General features: G+C 45.9%; 1 protein-coding gene across 1 annotated transcript in view; it reads right to left on the bottom strand.

Moving 5' to 3' along the window:
* The window catches only part of srebf1 (sterol regulatory element binding transcription factor 1), a 33499-nt gene extending 11802 nt beyond the window's left edge, over window positions 1-21697 (bottom strand). Inside the window, exons 1-10 of the mRNA XM_080776659.1 lie at window positions 21285-21697; window positions 13742-14584; window positions 9740-9915; window positions 9190-9309; window positions 8249-8500; window positions 6695-6809; window positions 4991-5148; window positions 3708-3957; window positions 2870-3054; window positions 255-519 (exon numbers count right to left, since the gene is read on the bottom strand). Coding sequence (XP_080632785.1) covers window positions 255-519; window positions 2870-3054; window positions 3708-3957; window positions 4991-5148; window positions 6695-6809; window positions 8249-8500; window positions 9190-9309; window positions 9740-9915; window positions 13742-14584; window positions 21285-21390 — 2470 coding nt within the window. The 5' untranslated portion in view covers window positions 21391-21697. The remainder of the gene's footprint in view (window positions 1-254; window positions 520-2869; window positions 3055-3707; window positions 3958-4990; window positions 5149-6694; window positions 6810-8248; window positions 8501-9189; window positions 9310-9739; window positions 9916-13741; window positions 14585-21284) is intronic.
* Between the last annotated feature and the right edge of the window lie 2797 nt (window positions 21698-24494).

Below are 24494 nucleotides of genomic sequence, written 5' to 3'. Positions count from 1 at the left end.
CACACGGACACACAGACAGACACAAACACAAGTACCAGTTAGGCTTCATTTCGCAGACTAAAACGATGACAAAACAATTATTCAATTCACACATGGGAACTAAATAAAAACTAAGCTATGCTGACCAGACTAAAATGTACAGCACAGCACAGCACAGTACAGCACAGCACCGCTCACTTCAGACAGGTCAGATTTTGTTTTTAAATATAAAACAACCCCATGGTTATATTCTCCTAGCGGACACACCCACCCACCGGTCATGTGCAGCTGGTGCAGCCGATGGTAGACGAGCGCCGCGTCGCGGCAGCTCTTGCGCGCGTCCTCCTGCAGGGGGCGGTCTGCGCCGGTCAGCCCCCCCGCCCGCGCGGCCAGCCAGCGGCCCACCCAGAGGCGCTGCAGGCAGAGGCGCAGCAGGGCCCAGAGGGCGGCGCAGGCCAGGTCCAGCTGGGAGGTGGGCAGCGGTCGGCCCAGGGCCTTCATGCAGGTCCACAGGTTCTGGCTGGCCTGGGCAAAGTCCCCCTATAGCATGAACAATGAATGAGTGAATTAATGAGTTAAAACCCGTTCTGACCCGAGATCAGATTCTAAAAAAAATGTCTGTTTGAAAATGACAGTTTTCTGAAGAAGCTATATGTTTCTATGTCAGTCGTTCTTCTATTCCCAAAAAAAACAAAAGTGCCGTTTCCTAAACGATTAACAGAATATTGACAATTAGGATGTTTTGGTAATATTGCTCCTGGTGTTCTACATACATACCACTAACCAGCTTCTGAACATGTTGCTAGTTTGACCACTAACCACTAGCCTGGCCCAGCCTGCATGCTTTCTGGTCTAGAGGGGCGCGTAGCCTGGCCCAGCCTGCATGCTTTCTGGTCTAGAGGGGCGGGTAGCCTGGCCCAGCCTGCATGCTTTCTGGTCTAGAGGGGCGCGTAGCCTGGCCCAGCCTGCATGCTTTCTGGTCTAGAGGGGCGGGTAGCCTGGCCCAGCCAGCATGCTTTCTGGTCTAGAGGGGCGCGTAGCCTGGCCCAGCCTGCATGCTTTCTGGTCTAGAGGGGCGGGTAGCCTGGCCCAGCCAGCATGCTTTCTGGTCTAGAGGGGCGGGTGGCCTAGCCAGCATGCTTTCTGGTCTAGAGGGGCGGGTAGCCTGGCCCAGCCAGCATGCTTTCTGGTCTAGAGGGGCGGGTGGCCTAGCCAGCATGCTTTCTGGTCTAGAGGGGCGGGTGGCCTAGCCAGCATGCTTTCTGGTACATAGGACGTCCTCAGACGTCCTAGCACATCCTCAATGATACCGGGCACTAAAATTACCTTACCGTTGACTTAGCTGTTAGCGCGGCGGAAAGAATGACTCGTCTCTCCTAATCCAGAGCGCTCTCTGTGGTTTTGAACGGATCGATATACTCATGGTGCTTCATTTCTGCTCCTCATACGTCTCTCCCGCAAATATGCTTTTTTGGATCATATATCGCATAAATTAAAACGATCGCAATGTAAGCTAGCAATGTAAAGTACACTTGTTTTAGTGGATTGTTTCCGGGTCGTGGGTTTCAGAGTAAAAGCGACCAGACAACTCTGGCACACCAGAGCTCCTATTTTGAAGAACTTCCGCCACTGATTGTGTTAATAGTCCTTGTCCTGGAACAGGAAATGTGTCACGTTCACCTAGGCTTTCATTTTCTGAGACGAACGCTACCGAAAATAAAAGCCCGCGTACCGAGGCTGGACCACTTCAAATGCTCTAATCTTAAATTAACCAAAAATAGGCTATCTACAAGCTCTCTCAACACGTCGCAGAGTGACGCATTGAAAGCTTGTAGTCCGACTATTTCCACTGCACAACATGCTTCCAAAGAAAACCTCTATAATAATAATAATAATATTATTATTAAAGAAGACCTCTATAGAGTCAAAATGGTTGCAATCAGTCGTGGCGACCACGAGAACCAGAGACTGGAGGGGTATTTGAATAGAGGGCGAGCAGTGCAACTATTTACTACTTTCTTAGCAATTATGATTATTCATTGATTATTTTTATGATTAATTGAATAAAAGAAATTCAATTAAAAAAAATATATTATTTCATACATCGGTGAATTGATGATTAGAGGAAATCTAATTAACTAAAAAAAATCCATTAGTCTGATTAACCAACGATTGCTAATTTTACACTCCCGGCTCATTCATCAGTTTCAATTTTATAGCACTTTAGGTTTTGTTTCATCAATTCCAATTTCACTTGTGCGTGTATCCTCTTAACCTGCGTGAGTTCTCTCTCCTGATTGGATCAAAATGGCATCCCAACAACAATACAAAATGTATTTCCTGATTATGTACAGAGCTGGAGAGACTCGTGTTACTGAACAAACACCCTGTGGTCTGTAGCAATGGTCAGAATATAGAGCTTTTTAACACCACGAAAAAGAAAATGGGGGGCGAACGTGTTTTGGGGGCAAGCGTTTACCAGTTACTGAGGCACTACACCGTCTCTAAGCATGAGGATGTATGCTTTTATTTGTAACTAACTAGCTTATCCCATTTTGGGGCGGGAACCCCTTTTGGTGTTTTAAACATTATGTTATAAATTATGTTGTAAAATAGCAGATCTACAAGCTCATAGCGCGGCACCGAGTGGCACGCTACAAGCTTGTAGGTCTGCCATTTCTTTTATCGTGAAAATGTCCCTCAAATCTTTTTTTAAAACATATCTTCTTTTAATATTTATTTCACGATTTAGAAGTTTTTTTTTTTTATTTTTACGTCAGGCCTAAATGGGTCATAAGTCTCTCTGGATAAAGAACATCTGAAAAAAAAAGAAATAGCTTCACGGTAATTGTAAAGTGTAAACAACAGCTGTGTGTTTTATTATTATTACCCTGGCCAGGTCCAGGTCGGCCTGCTTGCGGTGCCTCCAGAACAGCACGGAAGACCCGGAGTGGGGTCGGGTCACCGGCTCTCCGTAGACCAGCAGGCGGATCAGAACGCCGGACACCAGCACGCCGTTGAGCAGCCACACCAGCAGGGTGGGCAGCATCCAGTCCAGCCAGCCCCACGAGTCTGCTGCGGACATTACAACACACCGTTACTATACACTAGGGTGGGCAGCATCCAGTCCAGCCAGCCCCACCAGTCTGCTGTGGACAACACACTGTTACTATACACTAGGGTGGGCAGCATCCAGTCCAGCCAGCCCCACCAGTCTGCTGTGGACAACACACTGTTACTATACGGGGTGTAGTTAAGAGAAAAGTAGCTAAATGTGTCGCAAATCTGCAACAACAAAAAAAAGCTTACCACTAGCTTTCTTCACAAATGTGTTCATAAAAGGTGTCTACAATCACATATAAATTTGTTCCAAACCCAACTCCCTTGGGAAACTTTGTGACAGCTGCCGAATGTTGCGGTACCATAAACATCCAATATAAGGCAAATACATTTCATTATGCTTTAAGTAGCATGTGACGTGTCAAACTAGGGGGGGGTTTCATGATTCTGAATCCATTCCAAGCATTAGTTTTGCACAGAAAACACTCCTTGGGCTAAATTCAGCCCTAGCCACTTGCCCAAATGTGCCCCAAATGAGCTGACCACATCAAATTTGTGACGACGGCTAGAAAAAGTAGGAAAGAAAAGGCCAAATTGGACAGTGAAAATATAGTAATAACCTCATTACCCGCCGCCCCTCCCCCCCCACGGACCCCCACCCTCAGTACCTGCGATGTCCAGGCCCAGCATGGCCCTGCCCGTGCCGTGGCCAGTGGCGCCGGCGGAGCCGGCAGCGCCCCCGGTGGTGGCCGCCGCCGCCGCGGTGGTGGTGGTGCCACACAGCAGGGCGGCCAGCGGGTTGAGGGACAGGAAGACGAAGGTGAAGGCACACAGCGCCATGCGAGAGCGGTCCAGCATGCCTCCGACGCCGCCGCTGCTGCTGCTGCCCCCTACTGGGGGGCTGTCCAACACACTGGGCTGGAGGGAGGGAGGGAGATAGAGAGAGAGATTCATGATTCACATAATGTGTGGGACGTACTTAAAAGTACACATTTATTTCCAAAAAGTGGTGCAACTCTGTGTGAGGGTCCCCGGGGGAGTTCCAGACCCACAGGAACGCACCCAGGGTGCCGGCCCGATTCTGGCAAGCCGCCCCGCGTCCGAAACGGTTGAAAAATGACAGAGTTACCGTGTGGGGGTCCCTCTACTGTACCCTCTACTGTACAGTACTGTACTGTCACTGTACTGTACTGGTACACCCGAAATCACCATGCATACAGTTAATATGTGCGTGTGTGTGTGTGTTTTTGTGTGTGTTAGGTTGCGCACAGGTGGTGAAAAACAACCATGCTGTTTTCGTGCTCAGACGCACCCACCCACCCAGCCACCCACACACACACAGCTCCGTAAGGGAGTGGCACCACTCAAAAATGACTAGAAGTGAATGCCCTATAGGTAAGGTAAGGTACATTTTATTTATAAAGCGCCTTTCAAAACAAATGTCACAAGGTGCTGTACAATAAATAAAATGAAATAAAACAAGAGCAACACATAGATCAACAATAAAACGAAAACACAATGACAGAGTAATAATATATTATATATATATATATATATATATATATATATATATATATATATATATATATATATATATATATATATAAACATGCAGTACCATAATGTATAGACAATATTACAGACAAAAGTGCTTTTGAAACAAATGGGTTTTTAGCAGCTTTTTGAACGTCTCGACAGATTCTGCCCTCCTTAGGGAAAGGGGTAATTCATTCCATAGGGACGGGGCTACAACTTCAAAAGCTCTATTGTTCTTAGTCTCATATTAGGAACTTTGAGCAGGTGTTTACCTGAAGACCTCAGTGTTCTCACATTTGATATGGGGAGTAATAGTTCGGTTATGTACATGGGAGAGCTTTAAAAGTGATTAATAAAAATGTAAAAACAATTCTGCAGTCAATTGGAAGCCTGCAGTGTAATATAGTGTACATACCTTGGTGTCCTCCACCATGGGGCTCTCAGGCTCCGAGTCGCTGCCACAGTGGGAGCCGGAGGAGTAGGAGGAGGGGGACCCCACGTCGGAGGCCGGGGGCGTGGGGAGCTCCGCCTTCACCTCGTCCACCTCCATGGCCACCAGGTCCTTCAGAGACTCTGAGGAGGAGGAGCAGAGACGCAGTGTTGGGAGAGTTCATTTATTGTATGAACTAGTTCAGTTCACAGTTCAGACATTTTAAAAACAACTAGTTCAGTTCATAGTTCATAATTCAACATTTTGAACTAAAGTTCATGGTTCTTTTTTTCGTTCTTTTTTTTATTTTTCATTTTTATTATTGCCACAGCCTATAGCCATTTGCGCACCTGCGGAGAGACAGGGATTTAGAGAATGCTGACAGGCACTCAAATGAGATGTTAACGTCCTGTAAGTAGATGTGGAAATAAAACTAGTGATGACTAATCAATACAAGTGGCTCTTATTTTGATGAGGCAGTTTCTACACAGGAAGTGTTCGGGTACAACACTGCAGAGACGTTTGTTCTTCTGATTAGGAACTCTCACTCAACCCCTTTAGATCATAGATGGGGGCAACTGGCGGGCCCGGGGGGGCCACATACGGGCCCCCACCATCACTTAATGCGGCCTGCAGGTTAATATCAGAATATATTGTTCATTTCAGCTAATTACTATATTATTAAAAGGTTATTGTATTTTTTAGATGTCCAATGTATTTGTATTTAGTTCATGACGTTAATAACATAACTATAACGAAATGCATTTGAAATTAAATAAATAATTAACTTTTCAGGATTCCAATTCAATAATAGCAAAAAAAAATATTCACCATTTCAATTCAAATATATAGCAAAAATAGCTGATCTACAAGCTCAAATAGCTTGTAGATCGGCTATTTTTGCTATGACAGAAATATGCAATGTGGCTCTCTGGAGTGAGTGTGGAAATATTGTGGCCCTCTCCATCGTCAAAGTTGCCCACCCCTGCCTTAGATCAAACGCTGGGCTATGTTGGGCTATGGCCACTATGTTGAGTCACCTCAGCAAACAGAGGGTGGACAACAGAAGGATTGGAATGATCTCCACACAGAAAAGTCAAACTGCCCGCACTGCTTTCACTGGAGATGTTCAAAAGGACGATAAAGGCCTTGCTTATCAACACATTTCATTCTTTCAAAATAGCGACACGGGGTGCCCGCATTTAGACCCACATTTCTATTTAGTTTTTAGGTTTTTTTTACCAAGACGTCCACAGACGTCCTGGGCACTACATGCGGTAGTTCCTATAGGATGTATGTGGACGTCTTGGGCATATATTGTGTTAATAGTTGCCTCGTCTCATTGAGGTGCATTGATTTGTGCCTCAATGCACTCATACTTTATTGTATGTACTAGAAGTTTACAGTGAGAAGTTTGTGGGGGTTTATTTTGTCCTATATGGAATGTGTGAAATGTCCTGCATCTTGGCTAGTGGACACGTGTAAAAGAGTCTGTCTCAATGTATTTTTTACTGACAAAATAAAAGGTTATAGAGGAGATCACAGGGTCAAGCACACATCTCTCTCTCTCCCCAACCTGTCCTTTCACTTCTTTGAAAATGACGCTTAAAGAACATGACAGTGGTTTACTCTACGTGAGCGAGCTCCAGCTGAAGAAATGACAGGGGGGGGAGCGAGAGAAGAACTCACTGTTTTTCTGAGCGGCCATTTTGAGAGCGATGTTCTCCTGCTTGAGCTTCTGGTTGGTCTGCTGAATGTAGCGGATGTAGTCGATGGCCTTCCGCAGCACGGCCGACTTGTTGAGCTACACAGGGGACAAGAGACAGCAGAAAGGACTTGTTGAGCTACACGGAGGACACTGAGACAGTAGAAAGGACTTATTGAGCTACACGGAGGGGGGACAGAGACAGCAGAAAGACAAGCTTATTAGGCTATACGGGGACAGACAAGACCAGAGAGTGTTAGAGAGAGGCAGGGGCTGAAATCCCGCAAGAGGGTGCACTTTTTGACAAAAAATAGCAACGTTACCGCGACAACGGACAGCACACAGTGATGCCACACGGACGTCGCTAAAGAGTGACGGACAGTGCGGGCAGTGACTTCAGGTCATATAAGGGCGTGGGTGAGGCAGCAGAGCTCGCAGTGTGGAATAAAGTTTAGCGACGAGAGAGAAGTACGGAAGACAGGGCTCCACGGGCAAATCTAGTAGTGCACATAAATGTCCAAAGGGAGATATTGTGCTCATTGAGGCAGTACCCCTTGGCAACCAGTAGGTGTCCTACTACCCAACACCAACTGTATGTAAATGGGACTGTATAAGCTTGCTGCACCATACTAAAAACATAGCACAGACTGGTTTATACTGTATAAACCACCGCACCATGTACTAGAAACGTACAGTACCACACAGACTGGTAAAACTGGTTTTAATCATTCAAATACATGACTGGATTTACAGCTTTTAGCCACATTGTGTCATTCAAGGTGGTTTTCAAATTAGGATTCAAATCGGACTGATTTGTACAGATGCCTCTCTGTCTGGACACGCCATCGTATGAATTATAAATTAAAGATATTAGCCCGTTTCGACCTGAGGCCATCTGACAATATGTTGTTCCAGGCCCCCCCCCCCCCCCCCCCGTAAAAAATGTTCGCTCTGAAAGAATATATAAGACTTGCGCCATATTTTCAAGAAATAAAGAAATAAAAGCAGATCTACAAGCTCATAGCGTGGCACTCAGTTAAAAGCTAAAGCATAACATATTGCTTGAACCACCATAAGGGTTAATTAATTATCACGAACATGTTACGTCGTGGGGAATTTAAAACGAAGCCATTATTTAACCCATTCTGAACGGGAACCCATTTTGGTGTTAGCATCATGTCGTGCTTTAGCTATTGAAAAATAGCAGATCTACAAGCTCATAGCGTGCCACCGAGTGGCGCGCTACGAGCTTGTAGGTCTGCTATTTTTGAAAAATCGAAGAACGACTGACATTTTTTTAGAATCTGATCTCAGGTCAGAATGGGTTAATCAGACCAGTGTGTGTCCAGTCGAAACCTCGTATGAATCTGATCTCAGGTCAGAATGGGTTCATCAGACCAGTGTGTGTCCAGTGGAAACCTCGTATGAATCTGATCTCAGGTCAGAATGGGTTCATCAGACCAGTGTGTGTCCAGTGGAAACCTCGTATGAATCTGATCTCAGGTCAGAATGGGTTAATTAGCGTCTCTCTCTCTCACCTTGGCCTCGGTCCCGGCCACCAGGTCCTTCAGCTCGATGATCTTGTCGTTGATGGAGGAGCGGTAGCGCTTCTCGATGGCGTTGTGCGCCGTGCGCTTCTCGCCCTTGTGGGGCATCCCGCCGCCCATGTGGTGGTGGGGCTTCCCCCCGGCGATGGCGATGCGGTTGATGGGCAGCTTGTTGTTGTCCGTCGTGGCGTCCATCATGAGGGGCACCGTGGTCAGGATGGTGCCTCCGGCGCCCATCAGAGCCTATTACAGACGGATAAACAGGAAGGCAGGAGGAGGAAAACCCCCAAAAAAAGAAATTATGGAACAATTTTTTTGAACAACCTTTTTTGTGTACGTTTTGTAAAACTCGTTTGTGTTGGTATTATTATGAGAATGGCCCATACTCCCGTTATTGAAACCCATTTCGGGTGCGGGAACCCCCTTTTGGCGTTTTAAAAGCGTCGTTATGCTTTAGCTATTGAAAAATAGCAAATCTACAAGCTCATAGCGCGGCACCGAGTGCCGCGCTATGAGCTTGTAGATTTGCTATTTTTTTAATGTCCCTCAAATCTTTTTTTTTAACATTTTAACTCAAATCTTTGCTTCTGGGGAGGTCCATGGAACAACATATTTTCAGATGGGGGGGAGGCATATTACAAAATTATATTTTTGGGGTCCTTGATTTTTGTTTGATGGGGGAGGGGGGCAGAAAACAGCCATCAAACCAAAATGTTTGGGGAAACCACGTGACGCCCATTGGAAATGCATTGTGAGGCCATGACACACAGCAGAACACACAGGACACAGGTGTGTCTTTTAGGTGCGAGTGAGGCCTTATAGGAAACAGGAGATTAGCTCCTGCTGCCCCCTATGGGCCTCAGGGCTCGGCAAGGCTTACTATATGATATTCAAAAATAGCAGATCTACAAGCTCACAGCTGCACCACCGACCTGTAGGGAGGTGGTGGTGGAGGTGGTGTTGGGCAGTGAGGTGGTCACTATGCAGTTGTCATGTTTCAGAGTGGTCAGCAGGAGAGACTCAGCCTTGATGAACTGGGGCTGGAGCAACACCTGGCGCGCGCACACACACACACACAAACGCACACATACACACACAGACACACACACACACACACACACGCACGCGCATGCACACACACAAATACAGAGGAAGGAAGAGAGAGTTAATTTCACATGTTTTGAAATGATCCACGCTACTACCAAAAACAATCACATCTGGTCAGTTAGCGGAATTTCCACTCTGTGTCTGTGATACACTTGTAATTGTCACATCCGACCCTGTGAAATGTTTGTTTGAGAGGTCGAAAAGTCAATCTTTCCATGTTCCAACAATTAAATCCAAATCACAATTATTTGTATGACAATAAATTGACGGTAAGTAAACACGCGCGCGCACACACGCACGCACACACACACACACACACACACACACACACACACGCACACACACGCACACACGCACACACACACACACACGTACTTGCTGCACATGATGGGGGGCGATGGTCTGTATGGGGGTGTTGTGGGTGGTGGTCAGCAGGGCGGTGGTGGTGGTCAGGCCCGCCCCCTGGACGTGGGCCTGGATGGCCATTGGCTGAACGCCGGGCGGGGACGACGACAAGGTGACCATCGGTTGGCCGCCGGCTTGATTGACAGCTGGAGAAGAAAAGGGTCGATTCAAAACATTGATTAAAAGAAGAAAAAAAAAGGTAGGGTATGTGATATTATCCGTTTGTTAGAATAGCATTTTTACACAGCCCTTTAGACGAATATTAGACGTCTATTAGGCACAGAAAATGCCGCTACGAGCTTGTAGATCTGCTATTTTTCCAACAGCTAAAGTATAACATAATGCTTTAAAACACCAAAAGGGGTTCCCGCCCCAAAATGGGTTAAAAATAAAACTAAATATTGAGTATACGTGACACTTTTTTCTTCTTTCGACAGCAAACTTATACCTGCCCTGTTCTAAGCCGTTCTATATTTCACTTCACTTTAATTATTGTAACCAGACATTACAGATGACTATTTGATATTCATCACAAATATGATTGTGCAAATAATAGTTTGGGCAAACCAACACAATGCCCACACTAATGATATGCCTGATGGATCACTATTGGAGTTTGTCATCGGTGGCCTTATCTAAACATCCCGTGACACCGTCCGTAGCGTTATGGTTTGTTTGTAGGCTAAAGGTGAGCCCTTATCAGCGGTCTGATGAGTCAGTCAGTGAGTCGCCTCTGACCTTCCTTATCGGAAGGTCAGTTACAGTTACAGTTATACAGTTGCGCTCATCAGGGCTGACGTTATATTGTCGTAGTGCTTTTGTACAAACTGATGAAGTTCACTCGGCTACATTTTAATCCATATAGACCCATGTTTCTGTGTCAGTGGTGGTCAGACTATTTCATGTCAAGGACCCCCCAAAAACATATATTTAATTGGCCGCCGACACCCCATCTGAAAGTATGTAGTTCCCAGGGACCCTCCCGGAAGCAAAGATTTGAGTTAAAAAAAAAAACGTTGGCTCTGAAAGAACATATTCAAAGCTTTGCACTAACATTTTCACGATTCTTCAAAAATAGCAGACATACAAGTTCGTGTAGAATAGATCATAGCTTGTAGATCATAATGTGTAAGACGCCAAGAGGGGTTCCCGCCCCCAAAATGGGTTAAATGGAAATATTTGTACTTTTGACTGCTGATATAACCAACAAAATTAGACACTTGATTGATTGAAATATGTATTAACAGTTTGCAGAATTACAGTACATTCCAAGCACAACTCGAACACAAAGACTGTTAACTGTGAGCGGACGACCACCAATAAAGCATTACACTTGTTTACAAGAGGGTCCACCTTGTTCAATTCATCAAAACGTGTGGCAGAGCAGTACAGAGAAGCCACAGTATAGCGGTTGTTAAGCTTTCTATAACCTTTTGTGCCGTGTCCGAGGGAGGCCGACCAAAGGGCAAGACAAAACCTTTTATTTTTTATATATAGAAGTGTATATTTGTACGTCTCTAAAATGTCCTGATGAATTGAAAATGGTGGACCCGGCCGTTGTAAACAAGTGTGGTGTCGTCCACACTAACAGTTTTTTGTATTGACTTTGAAATGTACTCACAAAGTCACAAAGTATACACATTGAAGATAAATGTGAGGGCAGAAAACTTGAGAAAAGTGAAGACTTCTGTGATGATTTGATTTGCTTGAGCACGGAATGTCTCACGGCGCACACACACACACACACACAGACACACACACACACACACACACACACACACACACACACACACACACACACACAACAGTGTGCCTTGGCACAGGTGCAGTACTTAGTTTAGACAGTTTTTGGTTTAGACAAGTCATTGGTTAGACCAGTCATTTAGTCCTACAACTACAACCCATCTCAAACCCTCACCCTAAACCTAAACCTATAACCTCCCACGGGGGCAGCACACCTAAACCTATAACCTTAACCCATGTCTAACCAATGACTATAGTCTAAACTAAGTATATATGCACCCCCCCCCCCCCCCCCCTTGGCACACCGTTGGGACAACTTGGCACCAAACGGACCCGTAAGGTCTGTATGTGCTAAGAGTACAGATGTGTTGCGTTAAAGCAAACAATCCTCACTGTGCTGCCAGCCAAGCCTCTGCTCTGTGTGCGTGCGTGCGTGCATGCGTGCGTCCGTCCGTGCGTGTTCACCTCCACAACAACCGGCAGGCTCTCTCTGTGTGTTATCGTCTGAGCCTGCATGCTGTCATGGAGGTGAACGGAGGTAGCCTCTAGCTTGTTTTCGCGCCGCGGGTCCAGTGCGAGCGCAGTGGCAGTGCCACCTGACGCAGGGCAGGGTCACACACACACACACACACACACACACACATACATGACATAGTACGTGTCAAGAGGCCCTCCAGCCTGGCCTATGAGGGACTGTGTTTGTGTGTGCTGCGGGGGGGCGCTCCGATGTCTTTTGGTTTGTTTTCAGACAACATGGGGTAACCCGGGTTCAACGCTATACCACACATCGCGGACGGACACCACGTGAGATTTCACCGGTTAACCAAAGTTTGGGGGGCGGGAATTACCCCTTTTTGGTGTTTTAACTAAAAGCATTGTGATTATACTTTAGCTATTGAAAAATAGCAGATCTAGAAGCTCATACGAGCTTGTACTGTACAAGGTCTGCTATTTTTGAAAAGTCGCGAAAATGTGGCGCGAATCGTTGAATATATATTTCAGAGGGAACATTTTTAACTAAAGTATTGGCTTCTGGGGGGGGGGGGGTCCCTGGAACTACATATTTTGAGATGGGGGTCCGTGGCCCAATAGACATAATTCTGGGGGTTCTTGACATGAAAAAGGTTGAGCACCGCTGATAGAAGACTGTCTCTCGTTGAACGGATAAAATGCTCAAATAATGGCATTTATGTTATGATAATGTGTGACACTCGGCCTACTCTGGACTAAAGAGGAGTATGCTGGATGAGGTGTGCGTTGTTGTTATCGTTCTGCTCGTGTTTGTCAGGCCACAAACTGCTGCGACAACAATAAACGCAGCATAAATAAAGGCCTCTAGGTTTACGACCGTGTGGAACAGCAACCGTGCACGCGTGCGTGCGTGCGTGCGTGCGTCATAGATACACACAGTCTGCGGGGAAATCCCAGGATAAAAAAATAACTCGATCATCAAATCACCCTGATGAAGGCATTGTTGGCGCAACACGCAGCCTTCTTTTCTTTTCTTTAAATGCATTAGCCAGAGACTATTTAAAGGCTTTTGGAATTTTCCACAACGTTTTAATTTTTGTCACCCATTTGTACCAATAGTCAGGGAATATTATCAGTATAATCTGGGAACACATTGTCTTCACCAATGTGTTTGTAAACGGGTCTACTAACATATCCCACGTTGGTTTATATTCAGCCACCCTAATTGGGAATTCTTGACAGCTGCTGAAAGTTGGGGTACCATCAACAGCCAATATATGGCAAACATGTTCTAAATGTCATTTATGCTTTAAATAGCATGTGACGTGTCAAACTAGATAGGTGGTTTTCATCATTCCGAATCCATTCAGAGTTTCCATTTAGTTTTGTACGAAAAACACTCCTTGGGCTAAAAAACGGCCCAAATGTGCCGACCTCATCACATTTGTGATGATGTTGTTCAGGTCCATTGGTACACTCTGGGAGTTATAGCAGATCTACAAGCTCATAGCGCGCCACCGAGTGGCGCGCTACGAGCTTGTAGATCTGCTATTTTTTGAAAAATCGACTGACATAGAAACATAGCTTTTTCAGAAAAGTGTCAGGATGTAGAAAACATTTTTTTAATCTGATCTCGGGTCTAAAATGGGCTAAAAAAAAACCTGGACACTCTGGCAGAAGACCAGAAGACGACGACACACGCTTTGAACCACCAATGGTTACAAAACAAAACAAAAACAAACAAACGTCCGCCCTTACCCGTGTATCCATTATGGTGGCTGTATGTGACCCTGTGAGCCTGGAGGGTGGTGGTGGGAGGAGCCTGCTGCTGCAGCAGCGACGGAGCCGCCTGGAGCTGCTGCAGGCCGGGCTGCAGCACCGTCTGCGTCTGCTGGGGCTGCAGGGGCTGCAGGACCGTCTGTGTCTGCGTCTGCTGGGGCACGGGAGACGTCGTGAAGAGGGCCGTCGCCTGGGGCGCGGCGGAGGTCGCGAACAGGGCCTGGTGGTGGCCGGGCACCGAAGTGAACACCACCGGCGGCGGTTGGCTCTGTTGTTGTTGTTGTTGTTGTCCTTTGGGAGAACCGTGAGGAGAAGGAGGAGGGGGGGAGGCGACCTGGGGGGTCGGGGGGGCGGCGGCCGGGGCCGGGGCAGGGGGGGGGCTCATGAGAACAGGCTGCTGGGGAGCTGGGAGCTCCATCTTGGGGGCCTGCTGCTGCTGCTGCCTGGGGCTGGAGCTGAGCACCTGAGCCAGGGGAGCCTGCTGGAAGGTGGGGGGCTTGTTGAAGGCCTTGTCCAATGGGGTGGACGAGCTGCGCGTGGTGATGGGGGGTCCCAGGAGGGCGTCCAGGTGGGGGCTGCTGCTCTGGAGCGAGGAGGACGGGGGCGAGGAGGAGGAGGAGGAGGGAGGCGAAGAGGAGGTGGATGGAGGCGGAGGTGGTGGAGGAGGAGGGGAGGAGATGGAGTGGCCGAGGCCAGAGAGAGACGAGGACGGGGGCGCCTGATGGAGGGGAAGTCCCGTCACGGCGTTATTATAGTGGGGCGGCGGGGGGTCGAACAGGCTGCCGAACTCCATGTCCTGGTTGTGGATGAGCTGGAGCATGTCTGGAGGAGGGGCGAGACGGGGGAAAACACACGCATATTCATATCATACTGTACGTTTTGTTAGATTATTATATATTGTTGCTATAGAGCGTCGCAGTCCCGCCTCCTTTCATGACGACGCCAGGCATTTTCCCCCCTTCAAAAAGTATTTATTTAAAAGACCTTATATTAGCGTCGTACGAAGCCAACTCGAGTTGTGACAAATCATGACAAACAAACACCAATATTTTGGCCCAAACAAATAATTACAAAGAATACAAACTGCCGGGGTTTTTTTTCCTCTTTCTTTGTTTGGCCCAAAACATTGTGTTTACTGTCATGATTTCTCACAACTCGAGTTGGCTTAAAAACTTGGCTTGAAAAGGTCTTTAAATGAATACTTTTTGAAAATGAACGTGGAATCATTTACTGGGCCCTGGTAGGGGGGGCGGGGCTGCGACGCTCTGTAGAGTGTTTGTTCAGTGACACGGGGGTAAATCTCTTTAGTCGACACAAAATACATTTTTCAGGTTGGGATACCAATTGTATCCAATCAGAGCAGAGGAAATGGGAAGTGATGGCACAAAGACAATTAACAGACGAAATTCAAACTGGAACAGCGTAGAATTACGCAGATGAATGTCAGGATTTAGAAGCCTTTTTTTTAAGTTCGATGTCAATGTTCGATGGGCTAAGCCGATGTGTGTTATTTGATATAATATTAACTCAAACCAAGTACAGTTGTCTAGTGCACCGTCTGGCCAATATTTCTATTATACTGCTATCTCTGCTGCGGCTGAATTCCCCCACGGGGATCAATAAAGCTATCTTATCCCATCTTATCTGGTCGGATGAATCATGAATGTGAAATTCAGAGCAGGTATACAGTATACCAGCCAGACATGAAGGACACGTCCGTTGCTCATCTTACACAGAGCTTGCGTCATCCATTTACTGGCATCCCCCCCAGTTTGCAGAATCACAGTACATTTCAAGCACAACTCAAACTAAAACTGTTAACTGTGAGTGGACGACACCAGATCAGAACATTTAGAGACGTACAAACATACACTTTATATAGCCAAAAACAGGAAATGATCATAAAATAAAGTTAAAAAAGGGGGAAAAAAACATAGACAGTGAGGGGAAAAGGGGGTGGGGGGGGGATTCAGATTTTACAGGGGCCAGTTTCAAATTGCAGCCGTCCGTATAGGTGCCCTTTGAGAGCGGTTTTGAAGGAGTCAAGGGATTCGCATGTCTCAATGACTGTTGGTAGGGCGTTCCACATTTTGGTGGCATGGGAGCGAAATTAATTTAGTCCCTTGTTTGTGCCGAAAAGGTCTACAGTTAGAGAATGTAGAACCTGGTATCTCTCCTGATGGTACAACATCAAACACTGAAGCACTGAGAAAACTGTTGCGCCTTTCTTCGTCCTTTTTTTCCAAACATGACTACGGTCAGCTCTTAAAGAGCTCCAAAACAATAGAGCTCAGGTGCTGAGAATTGCCGATTACTAATTGATGACATCACCAAGGACCACATCAAACGCAGCATGTGGATCAAATCCCATCCAACGACAACAACATGTTTTCGGGTGCGAGAGGCTAAATCAAATGGCGGTCCGTGACACGAATGCTGAATAAACAATGGGCCTCGACATGAAAAGGCTTGAAAACGTCTGCAATGGAATATTTTCCACTTGTGCCTGTGGATGAGAAAACCTTTCCCATCCACCACAGAGATGAATAGGCGTATTAGCAGACCTTCCCTTCCGTCTTAGTGTAGTATAATAACTATTAGAATAAGTACAGTGGCACTACACAGTTGGTTGAAAGTTCTAGCAGTAACAAAGGAAGTGTACTAGCAAGTGTATAGGGTTTAGAACCCCCTGTCGGCTAAAGGCTCATTCATAGTCTGGATTTTCGGTGGTGAGGTGACCACCGGAGCTCAAATAACGTTGAGCGATGGTGAGTGAAAACAGAGAGAAGTAAAGGGCTTGTGCGGTGGCGGTGGTTTGCTCTTCACCGCGGCTCATGGCGTCATGTTGTAGTTCGGTGGTCACCTCACCACCGAAGATCCAGACTATGTATGAGCCTTAAGTGTATAGGGTTTAGAATCCCCTGTCGGCTAAGTGTATAGGGTTTAAGTGTTCAGGGTCAGTTATGGTCCCCCCCCCCCCCAGGGCACTAGTCTAGCCTGAGGTCAGGTCCAGGGTCACGTCACGTCACAGGCACGTTTTCAAAAGTATATTTCTGTCTGGAGGACAGAAGGCATGTAGAAACACTGGCGTTATTTATTTTATATGCGATATCGCAATAACAAGAATGTCTCAATATTAGCTTGTGAGCCTCTCAGTATAATCATATCACAGGACCAGGTATTCAGGTCAAGATTGTTTTGTTTGAACAGCAGTTTGGAGTAATGAGAGTGAAAGAGCGGCCTGCCTCTACTTCGCATTTACGACGTAGCTGCAACTTATAGTAATATGAATATCCTACCTCGACAACAACCAGACAAGATGCATGTTGTCTAACTCTAACCCATTTAGACCTGAGGACGATTCTACCAATGCTTTCTAAATCCTGACAGTTTTCTGAAAAAACCTATGTTTCTGTATCAGTGGTTCTCAAACTATTTCATGTCCAAGGACCCCAAAGATTATATGCAATTGGCCGCCGACCCTCATCTGAAAATGTGTTGTTTTTCAGGGACCTCCGGGGAAGCAAAGACTTTAGTTAGAAACTTTCGCTGTGAAAGCATATATTCAAAGATTTGTGCCACATTGTCAAAAAATAGCAGATCTACAAGCTCAAAGCGCGGCACAGAGTGCCGCACTATGAGCTTGTAGATCTGCTATCTTTCAATAGCTAAAGTTTAAATCGCCAAGACATGGGTTCCCGCGGCTAAACTGTGTGTATACTCTGTATATTGTGTTACTTTTCAGGATTCCAATTCAAAAATGGCAAAAAGTACCACATCTACAAGCTTTCGACCTTGTGTATATCTGCTATGCCTTGATTGCTTTTGTGTGGCGCTGTAGTGGGAACAAGTAAAACAAAACAAAAAAGTTTAAATGTGGAAGATAAGCGATTTCTGCCTGACAAACAAACAACGATATCCTCTGTCCCAGGAGAACCTACGGAAGGCACAATCCTAAATGGTATATACACTAAGGCTACAACGGTTTTTAAACTTTATTACATACTACTGTATGACTCACCGTTACTACTACTAGTGCCTAGGTGTGGATTACACAACGTATTTCGTATCGTTCATCCCCTTTAACTTTAATTAGGCCATATTTTGTGCTGTATAATGTGTGTGTGTCAGTACTTTAGTTGTTGTACAACAGTTCGTCACGATCACCAACACGTCGCTGCACGTGCGAGCATGTGACAAATAAAAGGATTTGAATCGTGCCAACTGCCGAGAAATAATGAGGGATATATTATTACAGGAAACAACATCAGGCCGCTCCAGTGTGTGTGTGTGTGTGTGTGTGTGTGTGTGTGTGTGTGTGTGGCGTGCTACTCGAGCACACACACACAGCAGCAAACACACACACACAAACACACACGGTCAGCCTGGATTTGTAAACCAATGTTTTGTATGAGGTGATCGTTCCCAGCCAATCAGAGCGCACCTCACAGACTTGCTATGCGGACCAGCCCCCAAGACTCAGAGCAGAGAGAGAGAGAGAGAGAGAGAGAGAGAGAGAGAGAGCTGCTTGTCTGCGAGGCTCGTTCGCTCGTGCATGCAGGGTTACTATCGGCCACTGCCCGCTCAGAGGTTACTGCCGGTCACAGTTTGGGGAAGCAGCCGTCAAGTGCTTTGCATGGAGGATGCACAACAGCAAAACCTCACCTAGAGTCGTCACTCGCGGGAACAATTAGAACAATTAGATCTACAAGCGCTCGTACATCTGATACTTTCACGGCGAGCGACACTGCCTTACGAGGGTGCATAAAACTACGCATGTTACACCGACATCGGTGACCTATGGAAATCTGCCACCCCCCAGAGACTGCTTGTGAGGAAATGTTTTTTGGGTGATTTCTGTGGGTGTTTTAAGGTCGATATAAATAAAAGGATGTTTCATGCATGCTGCATGTTTGCATGTTTCATTTGTTTTCCGATCGGTCAATCACTGAATCCAGCGGCACGTTATTACATATTTCTGGATAAATGACCGATGGGACCACAATAACAGACCGCTTTCCTTTCAATCAAAGCTTCAGAGCACCTGCTGCTGCGCTGTGTTGGTTTTGTGCCGTGCACAACATGACAGCCATGTAAACAAACAAACACGCCATTGCATTTCACCACGCTGTGCGTCGGTGCCGTCGCGCCGTCAGGTTTTATTTTATTTGTCAACAATGACCTGAGCGGCTGTCAATGATCTCTCGTTTATAATCATGTCATAACTACTTAGAACAAACACACCTTTGTTTTAACTAACTTTTTTTTCTCCACATTTTTCACCCCTGTGTCAATTATCTAATGTGATCCTGGGCTCTACACACCCCCCGCCAACCTGGGGAGAACAATGGACTTGAACTCATGCTTCCTTCATGCCTGACTTTGCCTGAGTTGCACCTTTGCACCTGATAGGGGGGACTTTCCCTGGTTGGACGTAACGCGTGGAAGGAACACGTTATTCCAACCAGTTCCTTTCCCCTCCATCAGGCGCCCCGGCTGGCCAGGGGGAGGTAGTTTTAGAGACCAGGATTACTTATTTTGTGAGGGTATCTACCCTATAGGGGACACGGGGAGAACATGCAAACTCCACACAGAAGGGCCCTTTCGCCAACCCCGCCTCGGGTATATGGGCACTGATGACGCGGAGGAGAGGACACGCCGCCAGCGCCCACAGCGTCCCGAGCGGGAATCGAACCCAGGACCTGCTGTGTGTGTGTGTGTGAGGCAACAGCACTACCAACTGTGCCACCGTGCCCCCACTAACTCACTTGCGGTAGTTCTACTGTGCTGTTCCTCTGACCAGCCCAAGCTCGCCACGGGTCAAACCCGGTGACCTCGAGGGTCGGAAGAGTCGCACGACTCGCACCCATGTTGTATTTCTGGCCAAACAAAGTCCACCGACTCGCCACCAGACCACCGATACGGTGACCTCGGAACGGTCGGACCCACAAATCAGATTTTTAAAGATTATTGTCCCCTGCTTCACAGAGACAACACTCCCTGAATGCTTCCTAACTGAATATGTTCTCATGCCAGTGGGCGAGTGTTTCTTCCCCCAGCTAGCGGGCGAGTGTTCCCGCGCCAGTGGGCGAGCTTGCTTTGGGGGGGGGGGGGGGGTTTGCACCAATCAAGACAAGTGGTCTGCCTTGCGCCCGCTGGCCTAGTGGTCTATGTGCCACATATATAGGCTTTGGCCTGACAGCACGTCGCATGTTCGAGTCCCGTTCATGACGACCTTTGCTGTGTGTCTCTCCCCTTCTCTCTCTCCCTCTTTCCTGTCTGTCTTCACTGTAACTATCAATAAAAGGCACAAAAGCCAAAAACAAATCTTTAGAGAAAGCAGTCTGCCACCGGGGGAGAGCAGTCTTCGGCAGAAAGAAATGGGGGCAAACGTGTTTTGGCCTTTTTGGGGGCCCAAGTTGCCATGACCAGCACTTTATAAGCCAATACTTCATAAACCTTTGTTATAAAGTCGTCATGCACAATTATATAAACATTCATTCAACACGTGCTATAAATAATGCTTTATGTTATATATAGGCAAACAACTGCATAATAATAAACGCAGTTATAATGCACTCAATACCTGCCCTATTAAATACACAGTCTTACTTAGTTGTCCACAGAAAATGCATTATGAATGTCAGGACCCTGCATCATCATCATCATCATCATCATATCAAGTCACAACATTCTACGGGTAACCCATGTGTGTGTGACACCAGCAGCACATGAACCCAGCCTGGGAGGAATGCACTGGAGTAACCTCTAGTGTGGTGGGACCAGAGGGGGCGGGGCCAGCATGCTAGGCTATCTATCTGCCTGCATGGCTAATCATCCCTGATGAGCTACTGACCCACTCTCTGTCTAAAGAAATGTGGGGCAAATGAGTATTCTACACTTTTACATTATTAGTATTATTAGTATTACTACTACTACTACTACTACTGCAACAGCGATACAGTATACAAAATAATATGATATTTTTATAATAATAATAATAATATTGGTGGGCCCTATTGTAAACAAAACAAGTGTAATGCTTTATGGTGTGTCCACTCACTCACAGTTAACATTTTTGTATTGAGTTGTATTGAAATGTAATGTAATTCTGCAAACTGTTAATAAATCAATCAATCATACTTGACGTTACAAAGTATTATAATATAATTTTTATAGTAATATAATATAATATATTATAGTATTAGTAGCCAAAGTGTAAACGAACTGTGAGCTTTGATCTTGAAAGTGTGTGTGTGTGTGTGTGTGTGTGTGTGTGTGTGTGGGGGGGGGGGGGGGGGGGGTCACTTTTAATTATACACACAGTAGCATCAATTAAGCAATCAAATCAATCCCTGGCTGTAAATAATTAATTCGATTATCGATCAAACTTGCAACTCCCGCGAGTGTAAACCGAACGGACCCCTTGCTTTGCTCTCTCTCTCTCTCTCTCTCTCTCGGGACTAAAAAAAAATCAATTAACAGTTTAATTAAACATAAAGTATGTATTATTTTTATTTACCATCTATGTCGTTGAGCAGGGCCGTGTCTATGTCACTGGGGTCGTGCAGAGACAGAGTGGGGTCCAGGTTATCCAGCGAAGGATCGTCAAAAGACAAGTTATTCATCTTCAAATCGTCTTCTCGTACACAGTTTTTACTGTTAAACTAAAACAAAACCACACATCAAAGCAGAAACATCGGTACAAACATCTGATCCAAAGCGTTCCTTATCCAGTTCCAGCCAAACAAAACGGTTCCTTATTTTCCCTTCCCCGATCTAATGATCGATATGTATTTATTATTATCGATCTATCGGCCGATAATCATCCATAATGATTGATCCAGAGGGTTGTTGCTTGCTTGGCTGTGTCTTGTGTGTTTTAAACTTGTGTCACGAAACAGAACAGCGAGAGAAACAGCACGGGGAAAACCCGACCCCCTCCACACACACACACACACAGTCGCAAACGCACACGCGTGCGCGCGCGTGCATGAGTGACTGACTGACTGACTGACTGACTGACTGACAGCCGGCCGCAGCCAATCGGCGTCCGGACTCCACCCACCAGGGGCGTGAGTGACAACAGCGCCGGCCAATCGGCTGAGCTTTCATCAGAAGCCGAAGCGGCACGTTTCTCTGTTTGCATCAAGTTGTTTACATTTACTAAAGTTTTTTTAAGGAATATTTAGGAGTTTATTTTTTACATTACTTGAGATGTTTTATTTTTGTATGATCATTTATTCTCTCTTTTTTTGTTTTTGCATTTACGTTTTCATTAGCCTAATTCTTTCTCATTTAAGCAATTTTAAACTTAATTTGTTTTGATAAAATGCTCTCTATGATTAAAGTTTAGTATTATTAAATGAAATCCCTGTATGTAACACAGTCAGATCTAAATTTGCTACATGATTATCTCCATATCTTATAACAAGAAAACTAGTAGAAAACCTAAAATATAGTACAAATATGAATTGATCATCATTACGCTATGATTGTTTTTATATGATCAAAAACTCAATATTGTGTCACCCAAATACTATATTTTCTTTTTTTGGGAAAAGCGTCTATCTGTTTATGTACTCAACAGCCAATCACAGTCGGCTGGAGGCGGGCTCAACGAAAGGCCAAGTTTGTTCGACCGGCAAGCCGCGTTGCTCCTCCCTCCTCCTGTAGAACCAGTGGAATGGACCAATGGGGAGCGGGGAAACCGAGTGGGGTGATGTGACGTCACACATGATGTGCCTTCAGAAGATTACATCATGTATTTTCTACCAGAGTAGTGACGGTGGAGAGAGAGAGAGAGAGAGAGAGAGAGAGAGAGAGAGAGAGAGAGAGAGAGAGAGAGAGAGACGTTATAGGAACACATTAGAGGGATTACAATAATATAATTATACATTTAAAGGTATTTAATATAGGCCATGCGGTGCTGAAGATTTTTTATTATATAAAAATGTCTTATATCCAATGTGTCAGCTAAATAACAAAGGTTCACATTATCATACCATTATCATACCTATGGGCCAACAAAAATAACTGCAATATAATACATTATTTTATTAATTGAGACAAATGACAACAAAAGGTATGGTTGGCAATGGTGAAATAGGTCAATGATCGACCCTCAGTAGTAGGCTGGGACAGAGATGGTTTAACATACCAGTGGGCTATTATGTCATAATTATATTAGTCAGGTATGACCTAAGTGTGTCGTTTATGACATATATGAGCCTGTATATGTGAGTTATGGTTGCTGATGGATGTGAATACATAATTGTGCCTGTAAAGTGTCAGTGTTGCCAGATGTTTGTTGGGAAACAAGTGAAAACAAGATAAAAAGGAGTGACTATAGGGCAGGTCACATGAGCACTTGTAAAAACGGTAACCTATATAGGATTGGCTCGTTGAAAATAGCAGATCTACAATGCGCCGGCGTGCAACACGTGAGCATTATTGTAGAGCTGCTATTTTCCCCAAAAATCTGATCGGGGGTCCATGGACAAATACAATAATCAGCGGACTGACCTCATGCTGCCTTCAATGCATGAGGAGTCCACGCTGCTTCTTTTCACCTGACACGGGGGAGTTTCCCCCGGCTGGTGGAGGGAACACGTTATTTCCGACCAGTTCCTTTCCCCTCCATCAGGCTGGCCAGCTAGGGGGAGGTAGTTTAGAGACCAGGATCACTGCATGTTTTTTTGTGAGGGTACACCTACCCTATAGGGGACACGGGGACAACATGCAAACTCCACACAGAAAGGCCCTTTCGCCAACCTGACCTGCAGGTATGGGCACTGATGACACGGAGGACAGAGCACGCCTCCAGCGTGGTCCCACAGCGTCCCCAGCGGGAATCGAACCCTGGACCTTCTAGCTGTGAGGCGACAGCACTACTGACTGTGCCACCGTGCCCCTGCCCGCTGTCTATAGGTTTGAGATACAGCAGTGGTCAGTGGTCCCTCGCCCGGTGGAGTACATTGACATACACACATACCCAGCCGATACATATACCCCCTATTGACCTTATATAGGCCTACCAATTTTGAAACGTACTTTAGTTATACGTCATCATACCGACTGTACATACCCAGCCGATCGCTGTAATTGACATGGGTGTAAAAACGTGTACGTCACTAAGAAAGGAGCGGCGTCTGAAAAGCTAGCGGCGCCATTCTTGTTGGCTTTAAATTCTAGCCCACATCACTCAGAATAGAGTGTGTTTTTGTAAATATTGAGTCTTGGCGACAACATAGTGAACCAACACCAGGATGGATAGAAAGAACGTTGAGCCCAAATACCTTACAAGGACAAGGGAAATGTCGTGAACAAACACGGCTGTGCTTAGATACTTTGAACGTTATGTCTCTGCGCCCGTGCGCCGTACAGCCGAGATCCAAGCCATTCTACGTCTTTTTGTAAACTCGTCAATCTGGGTTCCTTGATGCTGTCTCCATGCTGGAAAGCTGAGAATCTAATTCCGTTTTCTGGCTCATTCCCTCGACGTGACCTGCTGTGGCACTTATTTACTGAGCAAGTCTGCACCGTTGTGAGGTCGGTTTAAAAAAAGAACGTATACAAGCACACCGGATAGTCGCTCAATGTAAACAAACCAGACAATTGAAGCCAACAAGCATGGCGGCCGCTATACCACGTGACACTGACACAAATGTTGACGCCCCCTCAAGGAGATTGTGGTACGCTCTATATGTAGCCGATTACAGTACTTGCGTGC

Source organism: Protomyctophum bolini (genome assembly GCF_963924005.1).
Source record: "Protomyctophum bolini genome assembly, chromosome: 11".
Classification (NCBI taxonomy): Eukaryota; Metazoa; Chordata; class Actinopteri; order Myctophiformes; family Myctophidae; genus Protomyctophum; species Protomyctophum bolini.
Note: the sequence above shows the minus strand (reverse complement) of the source record. Positions and strands in the feature narration are given on the sequence as shown.